This window comes from Cyprinus carpio, chromosome A19, assembly GCF_018340385.1.
Source record: "Cyprinus carpio isolate SPL01 chromosome A19, ASM1834038v1, whole genome shotgun sequence".
Taxonomy (NCBI): Eukaryota; Metazoa; Chordata; class Actinopteri; order Cypriniformes; family Cyprinidae; genus Cyprinus; species Cyprinus carpio.
Genome location: NC_056590.1, coordinates 1163897 through 1183482, shown reverse-complemented (window position 1 = coordinate 1183482; position 19586 = coordinate 1163897). Strand labels below are relative to the sequence as shown.

The following is a 19586-nucleotide window of genomic DNA, read 5'->3' as shown; positions in this document are numbered from 1 at the left end:
TTACTTAAACTGAAATTAATTTAGCTGAAGATTAAAACCGATTATAATTAAATATAATCGATTTATCCGAGTATAAACATTTAAACTGCATATAAGACAGTTTTTATATCAACTTTTTAATGATATACTTGTGTTTCTACTCTAAGTCGTTGTTAAATGTATACATTTAAATAGTGGCTGTCAGAAAAACCTGTTTTCATGACAGATTTAGTAAAAAGTGCATTGAATATTGAAGACAGTGTAAAACATATAAACTAAATGTAATACAGTATAGACCATTTTAAGGGATGAAACAATCTAAAGCAACAGAAACTTTTGCAACTGAAACACTGATTGGGCGATTACATGAGTCATGATACATTTTAGTATGTTGTACTGTTTTTTTTTTTTTTCAACATACCTTTCATATTCATATCAAATAATGTTTGTGATGTTTTATTCAGGCATCAACTGAAAATAGCATAGACTAAAATACTAAAGATCTTGGTTGATCAAAATGAAGATCCATTAAAATTGAGAAATTGATATTGTTAAACCAGCCCTAGAATCCACGCAGCTGACACGTTAGCCTGTTATAGTTCATCCATTGTGTTTGTAGAAAATAGACACCGACACTGTCAAAATGTCTTATTAGAGCATTGCTAATTAAACGTCACCATTTCCCTCCAAATCTGTTTTGGCTAAAATATAAGTGCTCCACATGATTAAATCCTAAATCTTCTGAAGCAAAACAGTAAAGAATCTCCAAAACGTTTAAAAGTCAGTGTAAACCTCAGCCTACTGGTGTGTGGGCTTACTGACAGATATGACCTCAGGGTGACAACTGGATGTTCACACTTTTTGCATGTAGCAAGGGATGTCTGTGCAAATGCAACTGAACTGTGGAGCTTCACATTCTCACATTCACACATTGAGTTACGTCCAAAAGTTGTGTGTTAAAACCTTCTCTGTGCAGCTCTCATCTGCTCCAGCAGCACAGTTCACTAAAAGCTTTCTGAGAGGTTTTTCATACTGAATGGATGGTATTTTAGGCATTGCTAACTGCTGTCAACATGCTTCGGCTTTTTTCCACCAATGCTAGCTTTTCATTATTTATTCAGCTTTCTTTTCTCTTTAATATTTGAATCGTTTTAAAGAGATGACTCACCTATAAATGAACATTTTGTCATAATTTACTCACCCTCATGTTGTTCCAAACCTGTATGAGTTTCTTTCTTCTGTTGAACACAAAATAAGATATTTTGAGGAATGTTGGTTACCAAACCAACTAAGTGGCCATTGACTTCAATAGTATTTTTTTTTTCCATACTATGTAAGTCAGTGGCTACACCTTGAGGGTAAATGATGACAGAATTTTTATTTTTCAGTGAACTATCCCTTTAAGGTACCATTTGCTTAGTTTATATCCAATAATTTTTGCAAATGTTAAAATAAAAAAAGAAGTTGCAGCGCAACAGAAGTAGTGACAGATAATTTCTAGAGCATTGTGGTGTACAAATGTGTAATGAAAAATAACAAATTTAGGCCAGGGACTTAGTTCAATGCATCGGTTGTTGATTGGATTGTGAGATGTGGACTTTGCACTCAAAAGTGGAGGCAAATGAACATGAGCTTGCAGGGATGGGGTTAAGTGGACTAAATGATTGGAGAAGTCCTACATTCACCTCCAGAGATACATTTTTTGATTCAAAATTAACCGTAAATTAAACAAAAAATGAAACATATGCACAATTTAATCATTCATAAAAAGATCCATAACATGCATTGAAAAATAAAGTGAATTTTCATTTCATTACGACTTCAGGAAGGTTTTTCTGAAGTAAGTCAAAATGTGCATTAAGGTGATAGAAACGCATAAACGATGACGTGTTTTAAACAGTTGGACATGGAGGAGGAGGCAACACACTGAGGATTAATTTACATTTATGCATTTGGCCCACTGTAAACAATTTCAACTAAATTCAAATTAAAAATGTAATGCAGCAGCTGAACTTGTCTTTGCACATAATTGAATTGGCTGTACAAGTCATTTGAATCCTTAATGAAATCTACTTGGCACAAACTGATTGGTCTCTGCTGCATAATGAGCTTGCTGCTCAACATTAAAATATTGTGGTTCTGAAACCCTCCACCTCCCCCAGCACCACCTGTATAGATCTGCTATAGTTAATTTTCTATGCTATTTGTGCAGCAGCAGTATGTCTTACATGCTCACAGAAGCATGTCTGTGGATGCACTGGCAGTATCGGCAAGTCTTGTACTTGCTCTGTAGGAGCAGCAATTACCATGCCAGAATATTCCAAGAGTTATGATTGAATATAAAAAATGTTGAAGTAATGGAAAAACACTACCATGACTTATTGATCATATAATTATTGGTGGTCTGCTTTAAACCATGAGGATACATTTGCTAATTTTTTCATAGTCAGTGTTAGTATTATCTGAGACTAAAAAAATGGCTTTTAGTTTACACATAGTTTTTTTACACATACAAAATGATTGTTTATTGTTAAGCAAGTTGGCCTAATTTAAAAAACTCTGAAATAATCATTCTGTAAGAAACCCTGATTCTAGTAAAGGTTTTTGTCTTCCTTCAGCAGATCGTAGCGGATCAGAAAGAAGACGCCGAGCTGGAGTCCGGCAAGGGAGAAATGGGGGAGAAGGGGGAGAAGAAAGAGAAGAAGGAAAAGAAGAAAGAGAAGAAGGAGAAAGCTGATAAGGAGAAGCCGGAGAAGAAGGAGACGCCAGGGAAAAAAGAGAAAGCAGAGAAGAAAGAGAAGAAGGACAAAAAAGAGAAGAAGGAGAAGAAAAACGAGGACAAGGCCAAAGGAGAGGAGGGAGAGAAAGACAAGGAGTGTGAGAAGGAAAAAGAGAAAGTAGAGGAAGAGGCCAAGCCGGAAGATGCATGTGCGGCAGAAACAGAAGTAAAGGAGGAAGGAGAAATAGAGGAAGAGAAACAGGAGGAGAACATGGTGGAGGAGGAGGAGGGGAAGAAGCAGAAAGCATCTCGCCGCCCCAGGATCATGCACTGCAAAGTCAAGCTGCTGGATGATTCTCTCTTCGAGTGTGAGCTGGAAGTAAGTGACATACGCACACACAGAGCACACCACTGCCGCTTTTGTTGCTTATCAAGTGCGGCGTATCGTTGTCTAGTCCCAGCAGAGCGACTCTGAAACTCAAGCATTGCTCAAGGGCTTTTACTTTCTTTGCTAATTAACTCTCAGACTACTGAGAGACTATTTCTGCTGATGTGACACTTTGGCCTGTTTTTGTTGCCATCGTACCGTGCGGTTCTTGTCTCTACAGAGATAGCATCCTAAGCGAAACAGAACATCCTTATTAGCAGCAACTTGACCCGCAAGGCTCGCTTTACCTTCACAGCTGTTTCTGCTGTTAACGTGTAGCGTGCTAAGCTAACAATTCGATTTCCACACAAGAGGCGTGTTCAGAATGGAATACAACTATTTTTATAGAACATGAACTGTATACGTCAAAAATAGTACGACAAATAGTCTGCATAATTCCACATTTCAAAGAGCAGTGTGCTACTTTGTCACATGACCTCCCTACTTTGCATGTGTACTAGTTATCATCTTGTAAAAATGTCTTAGTCTTTGGCAGTCCCACAATGATAATTAATCAAAAACATGATGTCCCTAATAACTTCCAGTTCATTCACCCTGGAAAGTGAAGTCGTACACATTGCATTGTGGGATACAGTATCCAGCACAATGTGCTCGGTTGGGTACTGTGGAATATGTAGGTATGTAGGTCATCTGGGTATTCCATGCATAGAAAAAGTTTGCTTACTGTGCACAGCATACATTTTATATTATGGAAGCACATTTCTGCCACATAAGAAAAAAACATCATAGTCATGGCATAATATCTCATAATTTGCACTTTTTATGTCATAATCGTGAGTCATGGTTATGAGATAAATAGTTGAAATTATTCACTTCAAAAATGTTTTCATATTAACATTGTTGTACTTATCATTTCCGGCTTTTGTCATAAGAGTGACATGCCTTTTTATTTATCATTTTGGTTTTCTAGCATAATTATGACGTTTTATGTCATCATATGAAATGTTTATGTAAATTGGTTGTTATAGTTTTTACTTATGTCATAATTTTCTCTCGATTTTGACTTAGTATCTCAAATTTTTTACTTTTTTCGTAATCATGAGTCATGATTATGAGATAAATACTTGAAATTATGGGATAAAAAAGTAAAAAAAAAAAAGTCACATTAACAATGTCATATCTCATAATTTCAACTTTCTGTCATAACTATGACATTTTATCTTATAATTTCAACTTTCTGACACAGTTATGACTTTTGTCATCATCGTAACTATTTATGTCGGTTTTTGTTAGTTTTAACTAGTTTTAACGTCATTTTGACGTTTTCTTTCAGAATTCTGATTTACTGTCACGATTATGACTTTATTGGTAATTTCAATTTAAGTAATAATTTTGACTTTTCATTTAATAATTATGACTTAATATCTCATAATTTCAACTTTTTCTCTCTTAATTTTGATATTATAATTCCAATTTACCAAAGCATTTTTTTTTCATGTGTGGCAGAAATTGGTTTCCATACTATATACCAGGGTTCCTCAAATCTTGTCCTGGAGGGCCAATGCACTGCAGAGTTAAGCTCCAACCCTGATCAAACTCACCTACCTGTGATTATCTAATGATCCTGAAGACATTGATTAGCATGCTCAGGTGTGTTAGATTAGGGTTGGAGTTAAACCCTGCAGGAAAGTGGATCTCATATGCCAGATTTGAGGATCCCTGCTATAGAGTGAAGGAATAGAAAAATAATATTATAGTAGTATGCTACTCTGCACATTACATCACTTGCTAATACAGCTGCTCAGTGCATAGACCTAAAACTCTGAAGAGAATTTCAAGCTATGGGTTCCCTCACAAATGTCTTGGACTCTCATGTTGTGTTCTACAAAATAAATTACACACAGTCATACCTCATACATTTTGAAGTCACTGTATGCTTTAAAAACATGATGTCGCTAACAAGTTTCTATATAAGGACTACAGTTGTTGTCTGACTAAAATACTAAAATAGAATTGCTTCTGTGTTTTAACTACATGTCTTTGTTTCCAGAAACATGCCAAAGGCCAGGATCTGTTTGCAAAAGTGTGCGACCACCTGAACCTATTAGAGAAGGACTATTACGGTCTGGCCATATGGGAGACGCCAACCATAAAGGTGCCTCAATCTGTCAGCACTCACTCTCACTCAGACAGCTTTTTTTACAGCATGTTTTCTTCAGGTTTAGATTAGCTTTTGGAGTGTAATTAATGTCAAAACTGAAAGACGGACATGTTTTTCTTTTAAATTATGGCCGTATTGATGTTTTTTTCTTTTTTAGTTTATCTTTTGTGGTTTAATTAATGTAAATGTTGTTAAACTCGTTTTTAATGTAACTAACTATGAAGTTTTAATGATCTTTCTACTGTAATTGTCTAAAAATAGAATTATAAGTTCACGCCACAGTTATAACAATAACTACACAGATGAAAAAAACTATTTCAGCTGATGAGCAATAAAAACATTGACAGCCAATCAGAATCCACTCGACTTTAAAGAGCTTGAGCTTTTAAAGTGGCAGACAACTTAAATGCAGAGTGTTTCATTGGTGTGGATAATAATATAGGCGTAATGTAGTTCTTGGTGTTTAGTTAAAGCTTTATTTGTCTTTCAGACATGGCTGGACTTCACCAAGGAGATCAGGCGACAAGTACAAGGTGAGTAGCATCATGCTGCTCATCTCTTTGACATATGAAATAACCATCAGAAAGTCAGTCTTCTAGTCTAGTTTTCTGTACTGTAGGTCCGGTTTTAAATTATGTTTGTATTTATCTAGGCAGCACCTACGATTTCACATTCAATGTGAAGTTCTACCCACCTGATCCAGCCCAGCTATCAGAAGACATCACCAGGTGAACAGCACTTTATTTTATGTATAATATGCTAACTGGTCAGATGATTTGACTTTTAAATGAACCCCTTCAATCACCCGTCCCTTTCCCTGTCTCTCCTTAATGTGTCCTATTCCTGATCTCTAGGGTTATATATAGCCATATAGAAATAAAATAGATTTTGTGGTATAGCTCAGTGGGATTATCAAATTGCAAAGGCTGCGATTTAACTAAATAAATATATGTGCTGCTGTATGTGTGTTTTAGAGTGATTATTTAGTGTGAACTGAGCCTGGGACGCTGAAACACCAAATTATGAGCCGCACACAGTGCCGTGCTTCACTTTTAAATACACATTGCATATATTTATTTATTGAAATCACAGCCTTCGTGATCTGATAGTCGCACTAAGTTCTATTTTGAAATGGACAGTACGTGTGTAAATGAACACAGTGCTAAGCTTCACAAATATGTGACATATTTATTTGTTGGCAATCCACTAAAATACAAATTTGATAGTGTAATATTTAAAAATGAAATAATGTAAAAAAAAAATACTTTTAGTAAATACAAAATTTTACTTAAAACTATCATCATATATCAATATATTTGCTTAATATTTTAATACTTTTCACAATTAAAAAAAAAATCATAAATATTACTATTATTTTATGGTCATATTGAATGGGCCAACAGTGGAAATGCGGAATATTAAATATGTAGTTATTGTTATAACTGTGATATGAACTTATAGATCTAATTTTAGAAAATTACAATAGAATGATTATAAAAACTTCATAGTTAGTTACTGTTAAAAAACAGGGTTTTACTGCTATCAGAACTTCTGATGGAATATATTTGCTTAATATTTTAATACTTTCCCAATAATAATAAAAAAAAAAATCATAATTATTATTATTATTTTATAGTCATATTGAAATGGCCAACAGTGGAAATGCGGAATATTAAATTTTGTATTATTTTTATTTTTACCTTTATGGCTACTGAAAGAGGATTGAGTTGGTTTATATAAAGATTATACCCAAGTGTGAACATACACATTTTCGTTCAGTCCTGAACTTTAGTAAAAAAATAAGTAAACAATCAGTCAGATGTATAACCATATTTTGCATATAATGCATATTTTTATATTCAAATGCATTGCCCTTTGAAATCATCTCAATCATTGTAGAAGTTTTCCGATATTGTGCAGCCTTAGCAGGAAACAAATAATTTAGTAACAGAGTAGATGAAAACCCTACTACAGTACCTCGTGTCAAAAATGCATTCAGCAGTGGCACTGCGACTTCATTTACAAGTGCCACAAAAAAGAACAAAAAGTGATTTTTGTGATTTGACAGTTGGAGACAAGTATAATTCAAGTCCTTACAATTCTCATCCTTACTGATATCTGTTTCCCGCCATATAAGATAGCAGTTTGTCTCTCTCTCGCTTGCTCACTCACTAATTTTAAAACTAATCTCTGATACTTGCCAGATTATATCATTAATAAAATAGAAAGCCTCCTGCTGTTTCCTACCAAGTGAGCATGCAATTCTATATCCAGTTTCATTATCACACTCGTAAATTACAAAAGCCCTTTCACCCTGAATAATCACAGCGGCACGCTGACGTCACTTTACTGCTGTTGTCATGGTAACAATTCTGGACTCTTGTGTATTAGATTTTGCAACAACATCTTGTCCCGACTTGTAACATGTGATAACGTGGCACATAATGCCTTTAAGTCTAAATTATTTGTGCTCTGCAGGTACTACTTGTGTTTGCAGCTGCGGAAGGACATCAAGAACGGCCACCTGCCCTGCTCTTTCGTGACCCTGGCCCTGCTGGGATCTTACGCCCTGCAGTCTGAGCTGGGCGAGTACGACCCCGAGGTGCACGGCACAGACTACGCCAAGGAGCTCCAGCTCATCCCAGGACAGACCAAGGAGCTGGAGGAGAAAGTCATGGAGCTTCACCGCACATACAGGTGATCATGACTGCTTCTTACTGCTGCGCTGATTATTTACACATGTATATTCTTATCATAAATGGATGTTTGGGAAATATTTGTTAATACCGGCGAAATAAATGCACATTTACAGGAGGTTAAGATTAAAATATAAGTATTTGCACTTTGCTTTTCTTTAGCAAGGTAATGTTGTTATGACACCTGAATAGTGTGTTTTTTAAAAATGTATTTATTATTATTTTTGTTTGTTTGAATTTTTCTACAGATCTATGAGTCCGGCTCAGGCTGATATGATGTTCCTGGAGAATGCTAAAAAACTGGCCATGTATGGGGTTGATCTCCACCAGGCAAAGGTACAGTAGATCCACAGGAGACACTTTTCACAAATATGATGAATAATAATAAAAACAAGCAAACAAATAAATAAATAAAAATGGTTAACCTTCAGGAAATTTTGTTTGTTATACTAAATATTAAATTAGTTGTTTTATTGTATTTTTTTATGAGGCTTGCAATACATTCTAATATTTTCTAAAAAAAAAAAAAAATGAAATAAACTCGAATATCAAATAAATAAATGTTATTTATAAAAATGTTTAACATTCAATAAATAAATAAATAAAAAGAAAACCTATTTTATTTACATGAAGTTGGTTTTGCAATTATTGATAAGTTTTTGTTTTACATTATTTGGTTGTTGACTGGATAGTAATAATAATAATAATAATAATAATAATAATAATAATAATAATAATAATAATAATAATAAAATATTTACATTACATAAATACACTAAGTCTCCATTTACTGAGGCATGCTGTGACTTAAAATACATTCAGTTACAGGTCCCAGTTAGACAATGTGACTTTCCCCAGCACTGATTAAACCACTGCCTTCATGTGAAATCATCGATCTGAGCTGTGGTCAGATGGAAATATCCTTCATCTCACAGGAGTGCTTGTGATGTTGCATGTGCTGTCACTGCTCTGAATTGATAGCTGAAACCAGGTCAATCTGTTTGCATCAAGCCATGGATTTAAATAAATTATGGAGTTCACTTTTTCAAAGAGAAGCAAGGTCGCCCCGTAGTGGTGGAACTTTGTAATTGCAAAATCTTTGTTTATACACAGGGCTTCAATACCTCAAGTCAATAATGTCAGTAGATAATATATATTTTTTTCATCTTTGTGTCAGGATCTGGATGGAGTGGATATAATGCTGGGCGTCTGCTCCAGTGGGCTGATGGTGTATAAGGACAAGCTGAGGATTAATCGATTTCCGTGGCCCAAAGTTCTCAAAGTCTCCTACAAACGCAGCAGTTTCTTCATCAAGATACGGCCATCTGATGTAAGTGTACATAGCCTTAGAATTACCAAATTTATTCAAGTCGCATTACATTTTATTTTGTTTTGATGTTGCAAGTTGTGATAATTTTTTGATGCTTTAAAATATATTTGTAATTATTTTCTCTCTTTATATTTTTTAAATATATTCTTAATCATTCATTTTTAATGACTTATTTTAACATTTTTATCATTTAAAAATATTTGTTACATTTAAAAAAAATTTTATAGCTCATTTCTATTCTTTTAAATACAATTAAATATGAAAATATAATCAAACTTTTATTAAAAAACAATTTTACAGTTCCTTAATATTTTTTTTAAATAATTGTATTGTATTGTTTCAGTTTTAACCATTGTTTTACAATATTATCCAGATATATATTGATGTTTGAAACATAAAATAATTTTTTATTTACAATGTCAGATATTTGATACAACATACAATAATAAAACAATTGATCATGTTGTTTAAATGTATTAAGTTGTCTGTTTTTCAGCACAATTAACTGGAAATCTAAGATTAAACAGTACATTATCTATATGGTCTTTATATATTTAAGAAGACACACATATACTCACATATTAAATATCTTTTTTATTACTATTAATTTTAGAATGGTATTTCAGTCAGCTTTTGTTGTACTGTATTTTTTAGCTGGAACATTACGAAAGTGCCATTGGCTTTAAACTGCCCAACTACAAGGCGGCCAAGAAACTGTGGAAAGTGTGTGTGGAGCATCACACATTCTTCAGGTACGAATGTCAAACAGTGCATCATCACAACATGCATTCACAGCTTTAGTGACTGTTTGATTTTGTGAATTCATGAGTCCACGTGATCTCTGTGGTCTCAGGTTGACGTCCACAGAAGCGGCCACCACTCCCAGGAAGTTCCTGGCTCTGGGATCGAAGTTCCGCTACAGCGGCCGCACCCAGGCTCAGACCCGTCAGGCCAGCTCCGTGATCGACCGACCCGCACCACATTTCCAGCGCTCCGCCAGTAAGAGGGCATCCCGCAGCTTAGATGGAGGTGTGTCAGCAGTTATTCTTCTCGTTTACACTTTATTTGCATAGACATTCCAGTATGTTAATTTGGGTTTGGGACTGAATGTAAGCTAGGATTTTTTTTTGGTGTGTTAGGTTAAGGTTAGTAACATAAGTTGACATGCACTTCGACGTGCAGAATGTCTAAAGTGGACTATCAAAATAAACTCTTTTTTGGCATTTACTTTAGTCAGTTCTGATTGCCTCTGGATACAGCTGGTTAGGTGGAAAATAGAGGCAGATGATTGGCCCTCTTTGTTGGATTCTGGCCAATCACTGCCAGTCACCTCGGGGAGTTCCATCACAAGTCCCACACTCGCTTTTGCTCTGTTTGGGATCTCTTTTACTCTTTCAATCTCCGTTTCTCGGCCTCCTTCCAGTTCTCTAATGCACTTCTCATGGGGAGGTTCAGACTCTTTATGTAAGTTGTGCTGCGAGCATTTGAGCTGTGAGCAGAAGTCATTTGTCTCTGCTGGCTTTGCGCTTAAGGACGGATAGTCTCAGCATTCAGGCTACTCTCAGCAGAAAAACTCACTAACAACCTGATGCTGGACAGCTTTCTCATTCCTCAGGTGTGGGGTTTGAGTCTTGACTCCTGCTGGCCTTTTGGGGATAGAAATGTTTAGAGGTCGACCGATATGGGTTTTTCACTGGCCGATGCTGATATTTAGAAATCAGGGCAGCCGATGGCAGATATATGATGCCGATTTTTTTTTGGGCCGATTTTTTTTTTTTTTTTTTCATTCATCTCATAAAAGTGAGTTTGATCAAATTATTATTTCAGGGTACAAGATAGTAATAGTAGTAGTAGCCCAATTTAAAGTAATAATACATGGCTCAAAACTTAAGCCCCTTCTCAAAACAGTTCTGAAGCAGCTTTTTGTTTATGTTTGCTGGCTTTTTGGAGTGTTTCCCACAGACTGCAAATTAATTCTCTGCCAGCAGGAGGCACTGTTGGAGCGGAGATATATCGGTTTCTCCGGTAACGGCTGTAATCAAATAACACTGCTCACAAACACTATTTTTATCAGGCATGACATGAAAAACTAAATGAAAATGGCATCAAATCTTTTCTAAAGATAGTCGGTACTTTTCAAAGATACATTTATATAAAAACACCCACGCTGCATTTTAATTCTGAAACGTGAAGCACTCATTTTATTCAATGAAGTATGCCGATTAATTAAAAAATGCCAAAAATCGGACGATTAATCGCCTGGCCAATCAATCAGTCGACCTCTAGAAATGTTAATACAGTACAGTGTATTTCTGAAATGTGCATGTGACTCAAACTTGTGTCAAGTCCATTTCACACTAATGCTGCTCTATAGGATGCCTCCATTTGGCTGAATAAAAAAAAAACAAAAAAACAAAACAGCATGTCATACTTCATGGGAGAAAAGTCAATCCCAGAATGCAGACCCTTGTGAAAAATAAGTACACTTTAGCAAACTTTTAAAAAGAGCACTTATTACGGAAATAATGCAATGAACTGAATGTGTTATGTAATGTTTTTACACACTTAATTTCATGTTATAATTTAAATTTATATTAAATGCCGTTAGACCTAAGTATATGTTTATATGCAATTGCATAGCCTGTGTGGACAGTGACAGAGTTTGGAACAGAGCCAGAGTGTCTCTGAGGTAAAGTGGAGGTCATTTCTTGTGGTATAAATAAACTGTGTTTGCTTTAGGCAGTGCAGGAGAGAAATCATAGCAGGGTTGCGATCCAGAAAAACAACCCTGGTTAACCCACTGATAATTTAACCGTTCAGCCCTCAGGTAAAACATGGATGCAGATTAAATTACTTTCTGCAGACTGTAGGTTATTTACATAAAAAAAAAAACTCCTTGAATCTTACACAGTCAGTTGATGCAATCAGCAAACGACCCTCTCTGAGATGCTTGTAGAAGAAAAAGCGAGACAGATTGCTGTTTTGATTAGTAGTTTGATTGACAAGAGACATTTAACTGAAGGTAAGTTTGGTATTGTTAATTCTTGTGGATCACAACTCCCAGAATGCACTGGTGAAGACATTAAAGTCCTGAAGCAGTTGTTTTTGTGTTTGTTGGAGTTAAAGCGCAGAGCGTCTCCCACAGTCCAACAGGAGCCTGATCAATTCAAAAGGCATGAAAGTCCTAGAGCTGAAACTAAAAAAATGTATATCATGGAAAAAAACAACAACCCCAAAACAAAACAAAAACCAGTGCTGGTTGATTGTTTTCTGCTCTGGGCTGCACTCTTCCTGAAACCCTTCTGACTCGAGGTGGAGCTAATTACCCTCAGCTTGATCTTCTTTCCTCCTAAATATTCAGCTCTTACAAAAAACAAAACATTGTTACTGTGTTTACATGATCTTGAACGTAATTTTATGTTTTGAGATGACTCAATAGACTTTTTTTTTAACTTGCCCTTGTGCAAAATGTAGTGCACTTGATTGTATTGAATGTGCACTTGTAGTGTTCTTCAAATCTTAAAAGTATATAAAAACTGTACTTGCAGAATGTTATATATAAATGAAATAAAATGCAACTTGTGACTTAAAGAGAGACACTTTCACACCTAAGCAGACTTTTAAAAAGTGCACTTTGTAATGTTAAATTAAAAGTTTTAATATACAGTATATTTGAAATCATTGTTTAATAATCTCTTGTGTTTAAAGTACACTTATTTTGATGTGTTGAGAAACATACTAAAGCACAATTTATGTACTTGATTATAGTATTAACTGTAGTTTGTTTTTGATACTACATTTTGAGTTAATATATAATAAATGTACTTAATGCAACTTCATTCATCATTGAAGATGCATGTTCAAATATATGTACTGTACATACATGTCAATAAAAATGACATTAAATTATATATTAGTTCATCATAAATGCTTGCCAGTACATTAAGCAGTAAATTTTAACCAAATTTCAATAAAATAGAAATATGAAATTATATTTAAAGATGCATTTAAGTCTTACTTAAGTGGTTTATAAAGCACTCTCGTGTTCAGCTAATAGCATTTAAAATAACTTTAAATTTAACTATGTTTCTCATGAGAGTTGCACAGAAAACAGTTAAACTGAAGAGAAAACCCACACAATTAACACTCTCTACAATATGTTAATGTGAATATGGATTTTCAGTCCATCACATTAGTGTAACATACCCTTTTTCTTTCTCCTCTGTCCCAAACAAACTCTCTGACAGCCATGGTCTCGACCCCGGATAAGAACACCCGTCCCGTCAGCGCTCCCATCATATCTCCCATCTCTCCAGGTGACATGGCTCCTTCCCCAGTAGCATCTGTCGCCCGCACTGACCGTAAAGAGACGTCCACGCCCACGGGCCGTCCACGCTCCACTGAGAGGAAGAGTGAGGTGAAGGCAGAGGCCCATGTGACAGATGGCTCCAAAACACACAGCACCAAAGCAGAGGGCACACCTGAAATCAAGGTATGACACACACACATACACACACACTTAAGCTTTTCAGTGAAAACTTTAAGAATGCTTTTTTTTTAAACACAATTTAAGAATGCTTTTGATCCTTGAATCATTTTTATAAACCTGCAGCACAGACTCCTACCTGACTTTTGAATTGATGGACTAAGTGATCAGAGAGAAATAAATTAAGAAGCCTTAAGGCTTATTCTCACCAAGATTGGCTTAACAAACCAGTGCAAATTAGTGGTGAAAAACATCTTTACTTGTGACCACAAATGCAAGGCAGCCACGATATTTAGGTCTGTGTGAGACAGCAGGAGTATGTGTACTCTCTCTGTGCTGCTGCAGACGGTAGCCCGGCGAGAACGGCGGCACCATGATGCCCCGGTGGTGATGGCCACCAATGGGGAGAGAAAGAGCAAGGTTTGTGCTCATGATTTCAGCCAATCACATAAGAGCATGTACAACAGTGATTTACCCTAGGATCATTAAGATGTTATTATATTATAAGCAATTGACCCTTCACTAAGCCCCACCCATTTTTAAAAAAATGTTTGCTTCTTATATATGCAAAATAAGTGTATAAAGTAAATTAAGTTATTAAAATTAATGTACCTTTTTAAACATATGCAAGTCAAAAGTTTGCTACAATTAAGATTGTTCACTGTCTTTAAAAGAAATCTCTTATGCTCATCACGGCTGCATTTATCTGATCAAAGATACAGTAAAAGCAGTAAAATGTAAAATAATCTTTTCATGTAATTTATTCCTTATTTGATGCTTGAGAAACATTCATGATTATTATCAATGTTATTCAATGTTGCTGTTTAATTCACTACCATTCAAAAGTTTAGGGTAAGCACGGTTAAAAAAAAAAAAAAAGGAAATTAATACTTTCATTTAGTTAGATACATTAAAGTCACCATGATATCAAAATTGAAAATTCTTACTTTTTTAATGAAATACTGTAGTGTTTATTAGAAATAATTTATCCGTGCACTTCATTATTTTTTTTTAATTCATGTGCCCTCGTAATCTTTAATTAAAAATGTTAACCTCCCCTCCCCTTAAAAGGACTCATCTTCTCTTCTGGTCACGAGGTATGGCGCAAGGGCGGAGCTAGTGACGTGAGGGCTAAACGCTGGGGGAAAAACTGAAGCTGATTCTTCACTTTATTGAAATCAATGCATTGACCAGTGCTGACACAAGCCATGGGGGAATAAACTACCCTTAAAAATTTAAAGGATATTATGATATTACCACAACATTACTCTTAGGACATTGCAAACAATTTTTTTTTATGAATATGACTTAACCTGATGGAGGACGCGCTCGGTCATTCAAGCAGTCTCTCTCTAAGCACATTTTGTGCCGTTGATTGTCCTCGTCATCGTCTTCCTCAATAAATAAAACATTTCTTCATGCTAGGGTCTGGCCAGTGAATCCAGTGGAGAGAAATCCCCTCACAACTAAATGCAAACTGGCATTCAGATCTGCCTCAATTTTGTTAGCAATGCGCCAACAATGATCCGATCAATTCCCGAAGGACGAAATCAAGTCCTGCTCTCACATTTCAGATGCAACTTCACTAAGATAGACGTCACAGTAAAGAAAAAAGACAATCGCTACTTCCGTTTCATGCCGACTTTAAAGGGGTCCTATTATGCTCTTTTACAAAGTCTTGATTTTGTTTTGGGGTGTACTAGAACAGGCTCTCATACTAGGTTGTTCGAAAAACACATTATTTTTCACATATTTTACATTATTACAACACCTCTCTTCCTAGTCTGGCATGAATGGCTTGAATAGTTCCCGTATCAAATGAAGGCCCGCCTTCTGAAATACGAAATGTTCTGTGATTGGTTAGCTGGGCCAGTGTGTGCTGTGATTGCAGGGTTTCCGCGGGTCTTAAAAAAGTCTTAAAAAGTCTTAAATTTAGTTGTATCAAATTTAAGGCCTTAGAAAGTCTTAAATTGTACAGGAAAGTCTTAATTATGATTTTAAGCGGTCTTAAATTTGGGGAAGAAAGACCAGAATTGCGATATGGCTGAATGTGACGATTAAACTTCAAAAGGCTAAAGTTATGATTTCACGCTTTGTGTACAGCTGTTACCGGGGAAACAGTTATATTTCTACCAATCGCTCCACCTGCTGTCAGAATGAATAAGCATTTTCAATAAAACTGTTTTTTTTGTTCAGAGTTCAGACCAAACTTGCAGAGTTTTTGAAAATAATTTGATTTAAAAGATGGTGCACACTTTTAGAAAAAATGGCCATAAAACTTGTTGTAAATGATTAATTTCTATTATTGCTGTGAACTTACCAAACAGAAGATGAAGAATATCAAAACATTCAGGAGCCAGCTGTTAGCACAATTAGAGATAAGATATCAGCCCAATAACACACTCTATAGCAAAATATTATCTAATTACCGCTATCAATAAAATCCCAGAAAATTATCGAGATATAATTTTTTGTCAATATCACATACCCCTAATTTATATTATTTAATTGATATATTTTATTTATAATAATTGTTTAAATTAATATAATAATTAATACTTTTTACTCATCTATTTTCTTAAAAAATGGTTTAAAGGCTGAAATGTAAAGTTTAGCATTTTATAAAACGCTTTGTTTTTGTGAAAACTTGTATCTGAACTGTACTTTTTACAGTAATTTTACAGTTTAATATGATACTATAGACATTGCCCTACCCTGCTCATATGGTATTAATTGAAATGTTTGAAATTAATTCAAATGTTGTTGACAGCACTCGGCGCCTGGCCGGGAAATGTCATGCCCCTTACCATAGCCGCCTGCTGTGAGCTTCAGTGTAAATAGTCAAAATCAAATCAATTTAAGCGCAATTTAAACCCGGATGATTGTAACCACTCTAAGTTCGTCTGCCTTGGGAAAGCTAGCGTGTCTCTAATATAGTAAAAACACATCTCTATTGCAGCTCAACCAGGTCTCGTCCCATTCGTCACAAATCCTGGAAAAAATGCTTGTAGTCCAAATGAGTTGTTCATTGTAGTTTTTGAAAAGTTGTTTCTGTTACATAAAATATCTACTTTTGAATTAGACTTTGAGCTTTGTAACTTTGCAGATCTTTTTAATGCTTAAACCGCAACATTACAGACTAACTAAAGTTGAAAAAGTGAAAAAAAGCATAATAGGACCCCTTTAAAAGGATCAAAGGTAACGGTAAAGACAGTGTTACAAAAGATTTCTATTTTGCCAATCAAAGAATCCTGAAAAAAAAAATTAAAAAATAACACGGTTTCCACAAAAATATTAAGTGGCAAAAAATGTTTCCAACATTGATAATAATAAGAAACTTTATTAAGAAATGAGCAGCAAATGAGCATTTCTGAAAGATAATGTGACACTGAAGTAATGATGCAGAAAAAAATAAATTATATTTTAACATATAATGAAACCGAAAACTTATTTTAGATTGTAGTAATATTTCACTATATTACTGTTTTTACTGTATTTTTGATCATGAAATGTAGCCTTGGTGAGCATAAGAGTCTTGTACCTTGAATGTCATGTGAGTCACTTTGGATAAAAGTGTCTGCCAAATGCATATATTTAAAATGTAAAAATGTAGTGTTGGATTGGTCAGTAAAGTAAAGGTGGGGCTTAGCAAAGGATCGATTCCAAAAGCAGCATTAGCAGTATTAGCATCGGGGGTTATTCTGTGATAACAACCAGCTGGATGTACATTATCCCGCTTATTACACGGCTACTTGACAAATATGTAAATAATTAGACACAAAATATTGATTTAAGTTGAAATATTTGAATGCAAAGCTTCCGTGAACACAGCAGTTGCAAGCGGCAAGTTCAAACTAGACAGACATTTAAGAGATATGGTGCACATTTACATTTCACCACATAAATAATTATGACGATAAAAGATTTAAGACGAAAATGTTTTAAAATCTTACCAGTTTGTTATTTATCTTATAATCCAATTACAGCAAACAGAACAGTCATCACAAAATGGCTGCAGCTGCATTTGTATGAAGCGAGAGAGCGAGTCCATGATACCAGGATGACATAATTAAAAAAATTGTGCACAATTTTGAATCGGGTTTTAATATTTTATTAGCTAAACAAACGCATGACTTCCACCAAGAAAAAACTGTTCCTGGCAAGAGTACAGCGCCGACTTCAGTTACCCAGATGAGCCTGTGTTGTTAGTTTTTACCGGTTGTTATCGAGGGATAACATACCTCGGAATGTCGTGACTGACCAATCAGAATCCAGTATTCCACAGAGCCGTGTAATAAGACTATGTGTTAATGTTAAATATGTTATGTTAAACTATACATTAGTGCTTGCTGACAATATTACATACTATAAAACGTAAATGAACAGCTGAAGAAAGTACAATCATCGTGAATGTTTTTTTTTTTAGTAGCAAAGTGACTTGTTTCATAAACACTTACATGCTCTCTTCCTTCCCCTCTGGGGTCTGAACAGTCGCCACGGGCGGAAACAAAGATGGTGCGCATGAGGAAGGTCAGAACTTGTTCCGGACGGGTATCGCAGCATGAGGATGATGCCATTGTACTCCTCATCTGCTCGCTGCCCATGTTTTACAACAAAAAGATCATTTTATTATTGTTTTCTCATCTGCTTTGGCTGTATCTTGCTTGCATTTGTATGAGTTTGGCCGTACCAGACAGCACTGTAGCTGCCAGATTGTACTATTCCAGGCAGCGACAGTGACTCAGTACAAACTGAGTTTTACGGAATGAGGAAAGTGTTCATTATGAGTGAAGTACAAAAAAACTTTGCATTTTAATTTGCATTTCAATTTGGCATTTACTCTAGCTGCAAACCTGAGTTACTCCAACTTTAAGACTGAGATAATAATTGAAGAAAAGGCTTTTAATAATAACTGAAGAAAATACTTTTACAAACATTTAAATCTATCTTTTCATTTATAAACATTTAGAGAAGCAATTTTAAACTTCACATTTAAAGTTTGTACAACTGAAACATGTTCATAATGTATAACAGAACTGCAGAACTAAATGAATGAGATGTTTGCCCTTTATATACACTACCAGTCAGAGATTTGAACATACCTGTTTTCCTGAAAAACCCACATCCTGGATGATCCCAGAAGAAATATATATTTTGAAAAGAGGCAGGGGCCAAGCACCGAACCCTGCTGTACCCCTGTGGTTAATTGATACCTCATGATCCCCTGAAGAATCTGCCTGTAAGGTAGGACTTAGGAGCCTCTCTGCACTTGTTTGTGATGCCCAAGTTGGAGAGGTTAGAAAAGAGACAGTGTCAAAGGCAGCATACAAGTCCGACAAAATGAGGATGCATTATATACTTTCCACCCACAAAGGCTTCAGTCAAGGCCGTATCTGTTGAATGTCCACTTTGTAATCAACTCAGGCAAGTCAAATCCTCACTGATTGCTGTACAGCAGCTTGTTCTGTGAGAAGAAAGAAGAAAACATCTCAGTCAGGTTTTCGCAGTGAATTGGAGAAGAGAGACTAGTCTGCAGGTGGTCTGGTATTAAATGTTGGTTGCTCAAGTCGGCTTGAATGTGTTGGGAAAAGTGCCAGTGCGTAGTGATGCATTTAAGATGGATGTGAGTGTGGGTTAAAGTGTAGGAGAGATGCCGTGTAAAAGATGGGAGGGAATTGGATCAATGGGGCAGGTGGTAGGATGGTTGGAGCGGAGAACTTTGGAGACCTCTGCCTCCATGAGAGATTTGCATGCAAGTTGTGGGTGTTTGTTAGTTTGTTGTGTTGAGAATTGGCTGCTGCTGATTGTTACGGTATTTGTGAAAAAT

General features: G+C 35.5%; 1 protein-coding gene and 1 long non-coding RNA gene across 10 annotated transcripts in view; one reads left to right on the top strand and one right to left on the bottom strand.

The window, feature by feature from the left end:
• Positions 1-19586, top strand: part of LOC109092047 (protein 4.1-like) — a 69700-nt gene that overhangs the window by 26116 nt on the left and 23998 nt on the right. For 4 of the 9 annotated variants that reach the window (XM_042776014.1, XM_042776005.1, XM_042776004.1 and 1 more), the window contains exons 3-14: positions 2598-3077; positions 5137-5241; positions 5738-5780; positions 5900-5975; positions 7726-7944; positions 8192-8279; positions 9121-9273; positions 9928-10025; positions 10127-10302; positions 13521-13765; positions 14105-14179; positions 18251-18289. In XM_042776014.1, the coding sequence (XP_042631948.1) occupies positions 2652-3077; positions 5137-5241; positions 5738-5780; positions 5900-5975; positions 7726-7944; positions 8192-8279; positions 9121-9273; positions 9928-10025; positions 10127-10302; positions 13521-13765; positions 14105-14179; positions 18251-18289 (1743 nt within the window). In that variant the 5' untranslated portion in view covers positions 2598-2651. The remainder of the gene's footprint in view (positions 1-2597; positions 3078-5136; positions 5242-5737; positions 5781-5899; positions 5976-7725; positions 7945-8191; positions 8280-9120; positions 9274-9927; positions 10026-10126; positions 10303-13520; positions 13766-14104; positions 14180-18250; positions 18290-19586) is intronic. The other 5 variants (XM_042776011.1, XM_042776009.1, XM_042776008.1 and 2 more) reach the window with 2 other exon arrangements.
• LOC122148731 lies at positions 12190-19387 on the bottom strand. Its single transcript, XR_006162579.1, has 4 exons — positions 18862-19387; positions 18217-18355; positions 13480-13754; positions 12190-12469 (listed from the first exon to the last, which is right to left on the bottom strand). It is a non-coding gene; the product is annotated as an uncharacterized LOC122148731 (long non-coding RNA).